The sequence below is a fragment of the Epinephelus moara genome, chromosome 2, assembly GCF_006386435.1.
Source record: "Epinephelus moara isolate mb chromosome 2, YSFRI_EMoa_1.0, whole genome shotgun sequence".
NCBI lineage: Eukaryota > Metazoa > Chordata > Actinopteri > Perciformes > Serranidae > Epinephelus > Epinephelus moara.
The window spans coordinates 25,706,105-25,722,746 of record NC_065507.1 but is presented as its reverse complement, the minus strand read 5'-3'; the positions used below and the strand labels follow the sequence as shown (position 1 = coordinate 25,722,746).

The following is a 16,642-nucleotide window of genomic DNA, read 5'->3' as shown; positions in this document are numbered from 1 at the left end:
TGTGTTGTAATACTCAGCATCTTCATTCAAGATAAACGGAACAGCTTTACTGATTGGAAACAAGTTCATCTACTTAGAAAAATCATTGCAATCTTTGTTTCTCTTTCTCTAAAAATACATTAAAGATTTTATTAAATATTTTATCATTTGCATTGTAAAACAATGTAATATATCTATCTACAATGACTCCTTCATGTATCTAGAATTTGAAACACTAAATACAAAATTAAAATTACTGTTTCAACAACACATTCTAACTTCGAACTCGTCAAATACTGTTGCTTGGTCAGTGGCCCTACACGTCAAACTGTGATGCTCTATGTACGTTTCCACCATCAATTTTGGATGCTCAGGGACGGCATGTCAATATATGCCTGTCACATGCATTGTATCCTTTTAAAATAAACTTCCGTTTCCACAGGAAATGTACAGTGTCCACTTGTTAAATGCATACAGCCTCTTTTTTAAAATAAACTTAAAACATAGGTTCCTCGATTGACTTTTGGTTTCACAAGGGACACAGACAGCAGTCTCCCAGTTTAAAGTCCAGAGTTTGTTTGACCCATCCACCTCCACTCCCTCCTACCCTATGCAACTTTCTCGCTCTTCATACTATAGCACTGGGCTGGAGCGTCAAAACATGCTGCTGCCTAGTGTGTCTCATACTGCCGCTTAAGGGTGCTTCGGTCTGTCGGTATCTGACGCAAAGGGCCACTGCTTACGCTTCAGTATTGGATGAGTTGGGAGCGAGACTGGGTTGGTTTCCAAGAACAAGAACGAATTTCCACTTTCAAAACTTTGGACTATTACCTCACTTGTTTTGCACAGAACATGACAAGTATTTCCAGAAGGACAGGACTATGATGAAAACTGCAGCTCACATTCAAATATTAGCTGATTAAGGTGATAGGAACGTTGTTATGTTAATTGAATGTTATGCTTTCATTTACAGTAAAATAAAAGTTAGTAGTAGTTATTCATTTTATCCTGGAAAATGAAAGAGTGAAGTTTATGCTTACGGGTTGAACTGTTCCTTGAGCTGGACCAGGTTTCGGACGTGCTGCTCACAGATGACTCCTGACCTGCGTCTGAACTGCTGTAGTTTGCCCAAAGGGGGCGCTGACTAGTCTTGCCACCCCTCCTGCTGTAATGCTCCTCGGAGCTTACTGGAGTGCTGGCCCTCGCTGGCCCACTCACGTCAAACTCATACCCAGGCATTCCTTCCGACCGCTCGGCCTTCACAGCCGGAGCAAGGGAGGTGTGGACGCTGGTGTCATCAGTCATGCCCAGGTAATGCCGGTAATCTTTGGGAACACATGCCCGTGCACGTGGAGTCTCGGTTTCCTCTGGCAATCTTCTCGATGAGGCACCTTTTTCAGCGTTCTGCCTGTGCTTTCTGCTCAGGGAGTGGATGGGGCTTACATCCATCTGAAGTTCTTGTTCATCAGGAACACTCAAAGCGAACATGCTAGCGGCACGACGCATGGAATTCTTACGACTGCTCGAATTGCTAAAGCTATCTCTTCTGTACTTTAGAGAACGAGTCTCTCTTTCAGAAATGCTTGGTGGTTTTGTGGATTTATCCTCTCGATCTGAGTCTTTTGAGCTCCTTTTGGATTCATCTGTTATATAATTAGACAGACTGTTTTTGCCACCATCTTTTGCTCTTGACCCCACCTGTCTATCATGAGGCACCTTTGATTGGTTTGGAAGAGGTGGAGATGATTTCAGGGCAGCTGGTCTTGTTGTCTCTGATACACAGTAAACCTCTGGGTCATCATACTTTAACTCCTGAGATGACAGCTGGAATCTTATTTGCTCTTTTCTCTTGGGGCTTTTGGGTTTGTCAAGGGGCAATGTTTTCTTGGTATCTGATGCCGCCTCACCCCAGAACTCACGCAAACTGTTAAACTGTGTTCGGTTCTTGCCCAGGAGAGGGGACGGTTTTTCTATTCTCTGATTCAATGGAAGAACAGTAAAATTGTAAGGATTTGGAGTAGAGTCTTCCTCATCGCTGCCAAAATCATTTCCAATTAACGTCAGGTCGAACTCCGACTTTGTATGTCTCTTATTCAGTTTTGCTAGATTTGCACCACGAGCAACTTTACTATTCCCAAGAGCTTTAGGTTTGCCGGTGTAAAAAATAGGTTTGTTCCCCTCCTGCTCCCAGAAGGATCTGAGCTGCTTTATCTTCTCTGCAGTGCTTTCTTGATTCTGTAAACTTTGTCTGTTTGAGTGAGTACTGCTAGACGTATCCTCCTTTTGTTTGGGAGAGATGCTTGATTGCAAGCTGATATCCTCACTGTTCCTCAACTTTACATCCTCACTTGAACTTCTCTGCATTCGTCTTTTGGGTGTGACTTGTATATCACCTTGCTCGTAGTCCATATATGGGCTGCTTCTGGACAAACAGAGCTTCTCAGAGTCAGGATCTGTATTCAACTGAGATACCGAAATACTCTTGGACAGTTCGTCTTGCGGTGGGGTTTCTCTAGATTGAGAAATACTGTCAGGTTGTGGATGGTGGATGGGTGCCTTAGGCTGTGGACCAAGTGTGGTTACACATAAAATCTCAGTGTCTGAACCTCTTCTGTCACTTACTTGGGGACTGGCTGCTGACTTTAAATAATCTGAGTTGTTTGTTGGGTCATAATTGTTCCTGTGAGTTGAGGTATTCATCACCAGAGTGTCTGCCTCCAAGTAATTATCTAAGTGAGCACTATTTCCAGTATCTTCCTGTTCTCCTTCATCCTCATGATTTGAGGTGGACCTATAATAAATCCCCTTCCCATTGTATATGCCTGGATCAGAGGGTATATCTGGTGCTCTGTAGGGTTTGTTAACTTTTTCCTCCTCTTTCTCCGCTGAGAGATGTAAAGGTTTTTGTCCTTTGTCGGTGGGCGTAATTGTTTTGCTTGTACGTATTTTAGGTCCTGCATTGCTTTTCTCCCAAAATGACATCAAATGAGAGATTTCGGGTGGCTGGCTTTCATCGTTGTTATCATTAACTTCCTGTGACTGCATTCTGTCTCTCGTATCCTTCTTCACCTCTTCTTGTAATTCGATCACTTCCCTGTTGCTTATTCTTTCTGTTGCTCTTAACTCTAATGAATCCGCACCTCTTAATTTACTGTTTTCTACATGTTTATCAGAGCTCTTTGTGGCCTTTGGATCATCACCTGTCCAATCAAGGCTGTCTGTGCTGCGGTTGAACCAGTCCAGCACCTTTGCAATGGAGTCCTCATCACCAGTGGGACTGGTGGACTGAGTGGATAATTGAAATGCATGTTTCTGATTTGATTTCTTTTGCGTTTGCTGTTCAGACTTATCAATGTAGTGGAGATCATAAGATACTGGAGGATCTGGATCTGAAAAGAAAGGTATAAAAAGAGAAATAAGAACTTGTCTGAACACAGTCAGAAAGATTCCTACTGTCTTGCTGGTGTACCCTATCTTCCAGGGGCCCTCAAAGTCTGACGCCTTTCCAGTTTGTCACATATTAGAACGGTTATTTTTGTGTTTCCATTGTCAAAAGTTGCAGAGGGTACCAACAGAATTGTTTTTCTTGTCAGTACTCTGTTGAAGCACCAAGAACTCTGATCTGATACCAAAAGGTGGAGATGGAAACACAGTAGTCCATTGACTGGTCAAGAGAGAATTGTCACTCTTGCTCTACAAGGACTCAGAGCACGAACCTGCTATTTTTATATCCCATTGATTGTGACAGGGACTGTAAACACTCCAGCCTGTTCGTTCAGTGGACGATCAGTGAGGTGCAGACTTCCTCTGCGTCACCCGTCAAGAGGAAATACAGCGAGAGCTGAACACAGCAGTGACCTGGCTGTAACTATCCGCTAACAACCCCGCCTTTATTCAAAAGTACTATCTGTGGTGAAAATGCTAAACGGATCTAGGGTACATGTCCATACAGGTTCCATACCATGTCTAGGAGTACTATACCAAAAGTGCTTGGTGGAAACGAGGCATATGAGTCTACAGCCATGCTAGCTGCACTGTGAGGCTGTAGTTTGCTAATCAGAATGCTAACAGGCTCTCAATGACTATGCTAATTCATTTCATTTAGTGTGTTAGCATGATGGAAATGTCTCATGTTTTTCGGTATTTGGTCATAGTCTTACTGGACAAAATGAACTCAGTTACATAGATAAATAGTTAGGGGAACACCAAAGCCATTACAAGTAACAAATTTCATGGCAAATTTCGATTTTTTTGAAATATTGCAAACTTTAACCTCTTGAAAACTCTAAAAATCAGTGAGGCAAAAGTAACTTTTGAGGCTAAACTGCTCACATCTTTTGTCACGAGTAGCCAGTGGTCTATTTTATTCTATTATTATATTAGCTGACATTTGATGATGAATTCAAAGATACTTTTAGCTACACTAAATAAAGGTATTTCTCATTACTGAACTTACCCACGGTGCTTTGGGGCAAACTCAGTTCTTCCTGCATCATTACTTTTTCCACACTGCTGCCGTTTCCTCTGTCTGAATCCTGAATGCTGGCAGTGTGCAGGACAACAGCGTTCAACGCCTCATATTCTCTTTGTGTCCACTCATCTCGTTCATCGCTCTCCTTTGGGATCTCTGTGTCAGTTGGCGCTTCACTCTTGGTGAATGTGGCTAGTCTGAAATATGTGAGTTGCAGGGTGAGTTGCAGAGCAAAGATAAGAGAGTTTAATTACAATTTTGGGGTCAAAGTCGTTGAAGGAATCATCCACTCACCTGTCTCTTGTTACAGAGGGTGAGTGTCTTTCTCTCTCCAGACTGGAATAAGGCGAAACCTGAGATACATCACAGAGTGCCTGCTGGAAGTTTTCATCTAGGGGTTTGGATGGCTGAGCAGACTGAGATTGAATAGAAACACTTTCCTGAGGCATTTCATCTTGGCCCTTTATGAAGGACTGGTTAGAGCTCTCACTGGACCCTCGCTGGAGGCTCCGTCTTGGGGCGGGAACAATCCCTACTGACCCTCCCTGAGTTTCTAACACCAGGTAGTTGATTTCTGGCTGACTGGGGGTACGTCTTGTGAGAAATGTCCTCTTCTTTGGCACTGGCCTGAAACCTACAGAGGAGCCCTCTGATGTGAGGGAGCCCCCTGAAGTCTGACTCGCCTCTGCTGTGTGGTTTCTCAGTGGAGATATGGGCTCTGAGGGAAACAACGGAACAAACTCAGTCATATAATACTCAGCTTCACTTTCCTTTTCAAAAAACAATAGATGGCCAACTTTTTCATCTTCTTATTCTTTGCATTGTGTTTTATATATTCCTTTGTTTTTATTGGATTATTGTTCACTGATCAGATAGTTTTCCTGGTCAGTGTGCTTCCTCTTATAATATTTTTGTTGTATTTTTCTGAATGATGACAGCTCAGTTCTTTTCCCCTTTCTTCCCTTTTTGGTATTGTTTGTTTTTCAAATTAAATTGAGAGGAGCTCCGTTTATGTAAGCCTGTGGCTTCTTGACATCTCCTGACACATTTCTGATTTTGTGTGTGTACAAACACAAAATAGATAAATAAAAATGACAAAGGCTCAGTCTAATGGTCCCATTCTGTGCTGCTGTCACGTCGCACATTCATTGTTGTTGTGGTCAATCTCTACCTCACAGCCTCACAAATGTTCTTTCGATCCAAACCTGTCTCAGACGACTCCTGGGCCTGCATGGCTGGCATGTCATCATCATTTTCAGGTGGCTCAACAAGAATAAGGGATGCGCGGTTGAAAGGGTTCTGCCTCGGCTTGAAGGAAAAGGAGTATAAATAATGTTTCACATTACAATAGCTGCAATATGACTGTAACAAGGTTGCAACAAAGGAAGGAAAAAAATTACAGAGAAAGGCTGATCTATTTTGCAACAAATATGCATACCGTCCTTGGAGAGCGGACTGCTGAATTGACATTCTCTTGTTCTACACCACTGTGGGAAAACAGATGAAATGGTTAGTTAGGAAAGAATTTAAAATAAAGACAATGTAAAGCATCAGATGAAGTGCAGTTTAACACGATGTGCCTGCTACGAAACATCTCAGCAACAAGAATGGACTACTGAATGTGGCCTTCATTTACACAATACCCCTCGAAGAGACATGTACTGACCAAGAAGAGAGTCAAAATTACAACAAAGGGACACAAAACAACAAAAAGGGGCAAAGCAACGACAGATAGGTGCAAAACAGGTGCAAAGAGAGAGACAAAGAAGCTCACAACAACTAAGAAAAGGGGCAAAACAACCACAGAGACACAAAATGAATACAAGACACAAAGCAACTACAAAGAGATGCAAAGCAACAACCACAAGACATAAAACAACTACAAAGAGACACAAAACGACTACAAAGAGATGAAAAGAAGCTACAAAGAGACGCACGGAAACTACAAAGAAACACAAAATGACTACATGGACACACAAAGCAACTACCAAGAGACATAAAGCAACTACAAAGAGACTTAAAGTTCCCATTAAGAGACTCAAAACTACAGAGAGATACAAAATGACTTCAAAGAGATGAAAATCAACTACAAAGAGACTCATAATGACCGCTAAGAGACTCAGAACTACAAAGAGATGAAAAGCAACTACAAAGAGATACAAAATGACTTTTAAGGGACAAAAATTAACTACAAATTGATTGACTACAAAGAGACACAAAGCAACTATGACAAAACTCAAAATGAATACTAGGAGACACATAACAACTACAAAGAGATGCAAAGCAACTACAGACAGACTCCAAATGACCAGGAAGAGATTCAAAACTACAAAGAGACACATAATGACTACAAAGAGATGAAACTACAAAAAGATGCAAAGCAACCACAAAGAGACTCAAAATGACGACTAAGAGACTAAAAGCTACAGAGACACAAAATGACTACAAAGAGACGCAAAGCAACTACAAAAAGATGCAAAGCAGTTAGAAAGAGACAAAAGATGATTATTCAGAGATGCAAAGCAACTACAAATAAAGACTCAAAAAGACTACAAAGAGATGCAGAGCAACTGCAAAGAGACTCAAAATGACAACAAAGAGACCCAAAGCAAGTACAGACACAAAATGACCACAATTAGATGAAAAGCAGCCACAAAGTGACACAAAACAACTACAAAGAGAAGCAAAGTAACTACAGAGAGACTCAAAATGACCACTAATAGACACAAAACTACAAAGAGACACAACATGACTACAAAGAGACACAAAGTAACTACAAAGAGAAGCAAAACAACAATAACAAGAGGCTATACAATTATAAAGTCTGTGTGTCTTATCTATGTAGGAGAGGTGGTGGGGCCCTCTGTGTGTTTGGGCCCAGGGAACCAATATCTCATAATCTGCCCATGCTCAGCAGCAAAGTTTTTTCTGTAGTGTGCATAACTGGGGCTTACTGACTCGTAAATAACACTGATATCAAAGAGGGAGATGTGTACCAAACCTAACTAACCAACAGTGTCAAAGAACTCGATAAGATTAATCTGACATTTTGTGGCTGAATAAGATGAATCATATTACCGGAAAGTAAATCCTAATTTTTTTATTGCATTTAAAATTCATGTGATGCAGTAATGAAACAAAGAAACTGTGTGTGTTTCTGCAGAACCTACGGTAGCATTATCACACTGAAAATAGAGTTTAGGCAATTACATTCTTGAGTCTATTGTGTGTTTGGGAAATGTGTAGCCCTCTGCTCAATGTACAGAAGCTTGGCAGATAAAATATTGACCCAGCTCAAAGGTAATCAAATAATCTGAAAGTAAGTTGAACACTGTAAAAGTGTTAAGTTACTGTGAAATAAATAAATGAAAATCCAGGTATTCCACCTCAGAACAAGACAGAATAAGAACATCCTGATCCTGGTGGTTATTCCAGAAATAACCACCCCTATAACATAAACAGCTTCTCATTGAGAGTCATCACACTGAGAGCTCTATTGAGTTAAACACTCTGCTGCTGAACTGTTGATCTGTTAATCCCTTATTATGTCAGACCACATCCTGCAGTGCTGTGAGCTGTAGCTACTGCTGCTTGCCTATAAAACAGACATAGTCCCAGTCAGCACCACCTATGTTTAAACAGGCTGAGTCACAAGACACCGCACACAATACACACACACACACACACACACACACACACGCACACACAGAAATACTGTATACACTGACAGACTGAGAGGCAAGCGAGAGGAGCTGCTACAGTATTTCAAATTTATCAAGTTATTTAATGTAATCTAAAGACACGTTGGCACACCGTTATCTCGACACCTGGCAGGCTAATATGGAAATAATAAAATGAAGAGGTAAAAGAAACGATTGTGTACTTGATCCTCTGCGGCTGTAGTTCGTCAAAACATCTGGCAGGCTTCGGCGGAGGGACAATGTCTGAGCCTTGAATGCTGGGTGTGTTGGATCTTTCACTTCTGGGAGAAGCATCTGCAGCAGAGAGGAGTTTACAGGAGCTTATGAATGACAGCACTGCAATCAAATTATTCTGTTCTGTTTAAGGTTAAATCTCTCCTAGCCCCATGTTTGACCTCAGCACTCCGTATGGTACCATTATGTTTTCACCTGTTATCCAGCAGCAGATTTTTGTGACCCTTCAGTTGTCAACAATCTGCCCAGAAGGATGAAATGTTGATAAAACCAGCGTTTAAATCCCATATTTTCACAAACTGTGCTGCTTTACTCTGATCTCCTTCTCTTCTGTAAGACACCCTAAGTCCACTGTGGAGCATCAGCAGCTGGCCAGTGCAAAGATTGGATTTAAACTTTGGTTTCGCTTCAGAGAAACATTTTATCCTTCAAGGCAGACAGAAGACATCAGAGGGATTGTGATAATACCTCTGAAGATATAACCTGCTGCTGGATAACAAATAAAAAACAAATGTAAAGAGTGCTGGGGTCATTAATGGCGCCAGAACATGTACTTTAAAACAAGCCCTTTGTCAACAGTGTAGAGCAAACACACCTAAACCAGGTCTCCTCTGCTTCATGGAGGCCCAGATGATCTCCGAGCCGTGGATCTTGTCCATGTGTCTGCGAGACTTGGCCTCGTAAAACCACTCTCCAGTCAGGTACTTGAGCCCTGGATCTGACTGCGGGGTGCCATCCAGAAGTTTCTCAAGTTTCCTGGGGGACAAACACAAATGCATAAGTGAAGAGTTTTTTTGCCTGCACAGTAATTAAGTGAATTTTTATGCAGTATGCTAATCCCAGCTGAGTGGCATTTCTCACTGAATGAAAGTTATTAAAACACACAGAATATTCAGGATACACTCTTGTAAATGAAAAATACAACATTTATTTTAAGCTGTACTGAATGGAGAATCTGACCCCATTTTAATTCAGTTTGAGCAGCAGTTACCTCTAAGTGAGCCGAGGGCAGACAATGAAAGAGACTCACCCCAACAGGGTGTTTTGAGGTTCTTTATGCCACATGAATGAATCAGCTGGCCATCAGTGTTGTTTATATTTGGTTGAATTCAGATTGTGGAGTTGGTTGACCAAAATTAAATGTCACGACAACATCCATTGCCAACCTCAATTTGACCTCTAGCTCACATGGAACGTACACCATGTGGCCTGGGTTCAATACCAACCCATGACCCCTTTAGCGATGTCATCTCCTCTCCCAATTCAGTTCCACAAGCTTTACTGGTATTACATTTCTTATGTGATGCCAAAGCACAGTTACAATTTAAGACACTGGATTCAGAAACAATTAACGTCAATGTATTATTACAAAATCCATCTATCCATCCATTTTTGTAACAGCTTATCCTCTTGAGGGTCGCAAGGGGGCTGGATCCTATCCCAGCTGACACTGGGTGAGAGGCAGGGTACACCCTGGACAGGTCACCAGACTATCACGGGGCTGACACATAGAGACAGACAACTATTCACACTCACATTCACACCTACAGCAAATTTAGAGTCACCAATAACTTGCATGTCTTTGGACTGTGGGAGGAAGCCGGAGTACTCGGAGAAAACCCACGCTGACACAGGGAGAACATGCAAACTCCGCACAGAAGGGCTCCCCCACCCAGGATCAAACCAGGAACCCCCCTTAAAGAAAACTAATTAAGTGAAGGAGTAAATAAAACTGCAGAGTGTGAGCTGTGATGTTGTTGTGTTGGTTGTCTCTGAAGCTGTGACCTGCACTGACATATCTTGCTGCATCTACGGCACTGACACTATTTTCTCCAAGTAGATGTTGCATTTTAGTCTGGTCAGAGAGTGAATCAAAATCCTGGAGTTTACATTTACATTTTTGTCTTTGTATGTGCTACATTGTAAAAGGGAATGTTGCTCTGTCTCCACCTGTCTCTGAGGACAGTGCTGTCTCTCTACCTCTTTTCCTGTCACTCTCCAGCTGCTCTACGATAAAAAGCAGTAGAAGTCCTGGAAAAATAATCCAAAAACAAATATTAATGTAGAATATAGATGACTTAAACTTGATAGAATACAGACGACGTAAACCTGGTTTTTGTCCAACAAAATCCAACACCTTCCAAACGTCTCATGCCAGTGTGCTATCCTGATGGAGTATAATGACATTTAGTCGCAAGGTTTGGAGAGCAATCCCAACGTCTTCATAATGTCATCATGTTAATGTCCACACAACTTGAAATTCTAACGTTGTTAACCATTTAAAATATTGTGAACCCAATTTTAAATCCAACTACAAGCTTAACGTTTGTCCGGCGTAGGATTCCAAAGTCTTTCTGACAACATATTGACATCCAGACTGTTTATTTTTTATCTTTTTAAATTGTATTACTGGTTATTTTATAAAGTTTTCTGTTTTTAATCTTGCGCAGCTTTTTTTTATCTCCCGAGGCACTTCACAAACTCACTTTGACAAAGTAAAATCTTATTATTTAATATCACTTTAATGGCACAATGTGTCTTTCTTCCACTCTACCACTTCCCCTTCAGACTTTGACACCAGCTTCTCATAACAGTTGCACATGATCTGTGTAAAGGAAGGAATTCGGAAAACATTCCCATCAAGCTCAAATTGAATCAAAGAGAAGCACCAGTTCTAACTCATCTTTCCTCTCGATAGATAAGCACAGCGGTCATGTGAATAAAGAGTAGCACATTATTACAGGCTGTTGGCCTAATCCTTTTACAGCAGACCGGCCGAGACACAGCGAGCATTCAGCCTCCTGCTGACAGAAAAAAGTTGGCCGGCCAATTCCATTAAACTCTTGATGAAAAGCACTTTGTTCATGACATTCTTGCCTCTTGTGAATGAAACGAAACACATCTTCAAAGAGGTTTTTTTGTTACTTTACATGCATGACTGCATATTTATTAGGAAAGAAGTTCCTTCCTTTTGTTTCTGCATGTGGGAGAGATCAGAAAAGATACTGGACCTTTTGTTTGTCTGAACAAGCCTTAAATATACACTGAGAGGAATGTTTGATCCCTCCCAGAGGTTAAACGGACAGCTCGGGTGCAGCTGATTTTAAAGCTGAAAAGAGGCAGTATCAGGCATCACGCTCTTCACAGGTGAGGTGTCGCTCATCACTGAGGCCTTTAAGGGTTTCTATTCTTGTCCATCAGCTCAGCATGATCCTCTCTCACGTGTGGACATCAACTTGGCTCTAATCTAATTGCCCATTTCACATTGAGGCATCTCAGTGATGGAGGCGATGTCTGTGTCCGGCCAAGCTGTTATTGTGTTATTCTATTATGGCCAGACAAGTATTATTTTCACCAGCATGTTTACTGTCACACAAAGACCTCTGCTCACAAAACAGGCGATGGGAGCACTTATTAAATCATTAAAATGACATTAGCTGAATAGCCTGACATTATCTTAAATGTCGGCCTAAATATTTGTACGTATGTAAAATTACCTGAGATAGAGCATCATCATCTCAGGCATTTATGAACTTAAAGGTCCAGTGTGAAGGATTTAGGGGGATATTTACTTGCAGAAATTGAATATAATATAATAAGTATGTTTTCTTTAGTGTATAATCCTTAAAGTAAGAATCAGCGTGCCTTCGTTAGCTTAGAATGAGGCGATCTACATAGGGCGTGGGTCCTCATCTACTGAGATTGCTATGATGCACATATTCCTACAGTAGCCCAGAACAGACAAAACAAACACTGCCTCTAGATGGGCACTTTTGTGTTTTTGCTACGGACACCATAGTTAGCAGCCTCTCAGTGATGAGAAAAACACAGATTTTTTATGTAAATACTGCTTAATACAATGTTTTTACCGGTTTAAATCTCCAAGTCCGTTTGTTTTAGAGAGAAAAATACCTCTGTTGATAATTCGGATACCGGTAAAAACCTCCTGAATGTCTGGATTTTAAATTATCAGAGGTGAAGGGCTAGCTGCCTGTTGTCGACAAGCCAAACAGCATTGGAGACACACTATTTGTTACATGAAAGTGCTTTACTCTGTTTTTTAATCAGTTGTAATTACCTTGTTTATTTGTTTTGGAAAGGAAGAGACCTCTGTGGATAATTCGGGTCCCGTTAAAAACCCCCTTAACCATGAACACTGAAGGAATCTTACGGCCGGGGTCCACCGGGCACGTCAGCGGCACGACACGTCTGCAGCGCGAGTCCCGTAGCAGCTTGCCCCCCTGTTAATCAATTACAGCGGCTCTACCGGCTACGGGAGCGGTGCGACAACCCCCGTCTGCCGAGCGACAACTCTCTATTTTAGGAAGCTCTTCTATTTTTGTCGCGCTACGCTCCCCTACACGACCCTCCAGTAGCTAAACGAGCACATTGTGTTTTTAAATGAATAAACCATTATCAGAGGTGATGTGTGATGATTTTTTTTTCATGCATTTACCCATGTTTATCTGTGATATTGTGTAAATGTCCGTGGCGGACATTTGAAAGCGAGTAGATGACAAACAGTACAGTAAACTTGTAGATAACTCAAGTATGTAGGTGGAAAATGCTTTAACATTTCATGCAGCCTACATGCAGCCTCTCGGCTCGGCTTCTCTACGTGTCACTTCCGTACGCAGTCAGTGGAGCCCATGAATACGCCGCGACGCTACGCTGACGTGACGCTTACGTGACACTTATGTTTGCAGCCGGTGGACCCCGGCCGTTACTCGGGAGAAGTTTCAGTTGGTTGCAATGTGCAATCCTCACCACTAGATGCCACTAAATCCCCTAAATCTTACACACTGTTCCTTTAAAAAGCAATTCAATTCCATTTTTTCTAGCTTATACAAATCTCTACCTGATTCTTTCCTCCTCAGCCTTCTTCAGTTCGGCGTCCCTCCTCAGCACGGCCATTATCACCCCCTGCTCCTCCTCCGTCAGGTGGCTCAGGTCAATCATGGCGGTTCCTCCCTCTCCTCCTGTTTCTCTCAGCAGAACGGTGTGGAAACTAGCAAGCGTGGAGCAACCACCAGCTGGGTCCATCACTGTTGGGCAAACCGTGTGGCAACAAATTCACATAGTCATATCCTAAAAAGCAGAGTTTTTGCTCTCATATATTAGTCTTTAGCTGGTGTTTGGTGAGATGTTTCTTAAATAAGTGACCATAACCACAGCGTGCCATCCTACACCACCACTGACCTACAGTGACTTCCTTACGTTCCTTAAGTTTCTGATTAAGGTTAGTGAGGGCAGTGAAGCCCAGTAGCTCTATTTAAATCAGAAACATCTGCAGCACACTGACATTCCAGCAATTTCCCCAAATGATTGTAAAGTGACACATGAATCAGTGGAGCTTCTCTATCTGCTTAGAAACAGTGACAAAAAATAACTAAGTAGATTTACTCAAGAACTCATTCATGTGAAGTTATGAGGTTCTTGTATTTTATTTGAGTATATCCATTTTATGTTTCATTATACCTCCACAGAGGGAAAGGTATTTGTACCACCTGGGCTACTAGTCACTTTAAAGAAGATTTCAAAAAATTATGAGCTCATAAAGTGCAACAAACCAGTGGCTTCCAATGATTGTGGTTTATGAAAACTTACAAAACAAGAACATAACAAACCAAACAATAAACAAGGGACTAGTTGGGGTCTAGACATTTAAAATGTCTATAGCGTAGTTTCTCAACAGACTTCTCAGATAGTTTCTTTTAAGTGACTGTTTGAGGCCCAAGGAAGTAAATCCTCAATTAATTATTGACCCCTCCAGCCTGGTCTCACTCTGAAGTCGTCGAAATCCAGCGCTTGGGCAGTGACTTGCAGCATAAGACACTGATGAAAAAAGCTGTCCTTTAATGTCAGCATGATATGCGGCTGGTTGCCATTGTAGTTTAGCAGTGCTCGGCGGTGTCGGGGGAAATGCAGTGGGACAAGAACAGAAGTTAAGCCGGCGAAAGTCCAAGGAGGACGGGTGGGAAGGGTGGTGGATGGGTCAAACACACACCAACTATCAACCAGGAGGATGGTGTTTGTGTCCCGAAAGATTCTAAAGCCAAACCCTGTTCTTTTTCCTAAACCCAATCATGTGCTTTTGTTGCCGAAACCTAACCATGTGTGTTTGTTGTTGTAGGAAAAAAAAATAAATCAATTTGCGGTGTTGTACCGATGTAGTGCGTTTATTTTGAAGAGACTGTATATAAACGGTACATTTCCTGTGAGAAAGCCAAGTGTATTTTGAAAGAAGACAATGCAACAACCAACACACCCAGGGTACCTTGCACGTCGTATCTGGACGTGGAAGGTCCATGACCAAACGTCGATATGTGACGAGGTCGGAGTGAGAATGTGTTGACCCTTCAGATCCATCTTGTGACCCTTTGGAGGTGCCCGACCCTCAGGTTGGAAACCACACTACAAAACTACCGAACTCTATATAAAGTATTTAAAACTAATTCCACCTCGACCGGCTGTAAATCTTAAATGCTGCTCACACATCATTCGTCAATTTCATAATGTCATAACATTTTCCCGGAGAACGACCACTTTCACTTTGGAAACTTTAAGTCCATTTTTCTGATTAAACTTGTGTACTTAAAGGACCTGAGTGCTTCTTTCACCGATGCTCATACACCTTAAGAGAGCTAATTTAAATATATCCTTTGTGCAACTTTTGCATGTTTATTTAGGGAACTGGTTGTTGACTCACAGGTTAGAGTTCCACAGACAAACTGACTGTCTGTCTCAACATTTATTCTGTAAGAGCAACAACTCCTCATCAGCTGCAACAACATTGCAGTGGCTGGTATTGTTGTGTGTGTTTGCAGTGTGTGCGTGTCATCATAGCAAATTATGGTCCAGGTGACACCTACTGTAGCCGGAACTATATCAGAAGTTGTTTTAAGTATTTTCACAGGGGTTTATTTGTCTATCTGTCAGTGGACAGACGCAGAGCATGGCAACTGTGCAAGATGCAGTCACATATTTTACAGATGTGTACCTGAGATCTCAATAAAGGTCAAGATCAAAGATGGGTGTGGTCCGAGGGGGGTAGGAAGTCGTGAAGGGGCCATTGGCCTTCCACTTTACGCTTCTGGCTCACATTTTTTCCTAGGTCGCGGATCACTGTATCACAGCTGGAGTGATCCCATTGCAAGATGGTCTCTAGTCATCTTTGTTCTACAGTAACTGACAGTAAAATGATGCCAGGTCCAAACCATACATGTCTTTGTACAGCTGCCGATTCTGAGATCAAAATGAACAAGCTGCTTGAATTGTTTTCTTGTCTACAAGTTGGTTTCTGTTTAGCAAACTACATTTAATTTGATTTACTATGTATCCTGGAGATAAAAATGGCGTTAGAGGGCAGAAATTAGTTTTAACTGGTGTCCAGAACTGAATGTCTTTACCTTAAATTTTAAGAATCATTTATTTTAACAGAAGTTCAGGCATAGATTGTCAAAAGTAAGGGTTAGAAATGGTTCAATCTAGCAGTGGAAGAAGCACTCAGATCTTTTACTGAAGTCAAAGTAGTAATACTACAGTGTAAAAATACTCTGTTACAAGTTTAAGTCCTGCATTAAAAAAGGTAAAAGTACAAAGTATGAGCATAAAATATGCTTAAAGTACCAAACGTAAAAGTACTACACATGTAGAATGACTCATTAATTGGTGTTGGTAAAGGTGGAGCTCATTTTAAATACTATGGCAGTAGTTAGTAGTAGTAGGCTAAAATGATATTCTGCCAGGTATCTTAATCCATATGACATCATTATGTGATAGTATACTTATATTTGGTGTTATATTCTGACTCTGTAAAGTAACCAAAGTTATTAAATAAATATAGTGCAGTAAAAAGTACAGCATTACTCTCTGAGATGTAGCAGAGTATAAAGTAACATAAACCTTAAAACTGTACCTCAGTACAGTATTTGAGCAAATGTACTCAGTTACATTCCCCCACTGGTTTAATCATGTGACTTATAACATTTTCTGGCATATGGTTTTAAGCCCTCACTTTACAGTCCCCATTTATAGATAATGTTATGATGAAAGCAAACACTGATAAAACTGACATACTCTGTTTATCTTTAATGATTCAGAGTGTGTCTCCTACCTTACAGGACGCCTGCTGGCTTGCCATAAACCGCTCCTGTAATTCCCATCCTGCTGTGTCGTTTAACAAGAGAAAACAGGTGAAGTAGGTGTAGAAGTGTTTACTTCTCCTTCAGGTCTGCTGCTTCTGGATGTGCTGGAC

At 41.4% G+C, this 16,642-nt stretch overlaps 1 protein-coding gene across 2 annotated transcripts in view; it reads right to left on the bottom strand.

Moving 5' to 3' along the window:
• sytl2b (synaptotagmin-like 2b) overlaps nt 1–16,642 on the bottom strand; it is a 26,463-nt gene extending 9,821 nt beyond the window's left edge. The window contains exons 1-9 of one of the 2 annotated variants that reach the window (XM_050071189.1): nt 16,502–16,642; nt 13,244–13,430; nt 8,981–9,141; nt 8,334–8,445; nt 5,889–5,937; nt 5,656–5,758; nt 4,745–5,168; nt 4,436–4,647; nt 1,020–3,368 (exon numbers count right to left, since the gene is read on the bottom strand). In XM_050071189.1, the coding sequence (XP_049927146.1) occupies nt 1,020–3,368; nt 4,436–4,647; nt 4,745–5,168; nt 5,656–5,758; nt 5,889–5,937; nt 8,334–8,445; nt 8,981–9,141; nt 13,244–13,428 (3,595 nt within the window). In that variant the 5' untranslated portion in view covers nt 13,429–13,430; nt 16,502–16,642. The remainder of the gene's footprint in view (nt 1–1,019; nt 3,369–4,435; nt 4,648–4,744; nt 5,169–5,655; nt 5,759–5,888; nt 5,938–8,333; nt 8,446–8,980; nt 9,142–13,243; nt 13,431–16,501) is intronic. The other variant, XM_050071198.1, reaches the window with a different exon arrangement.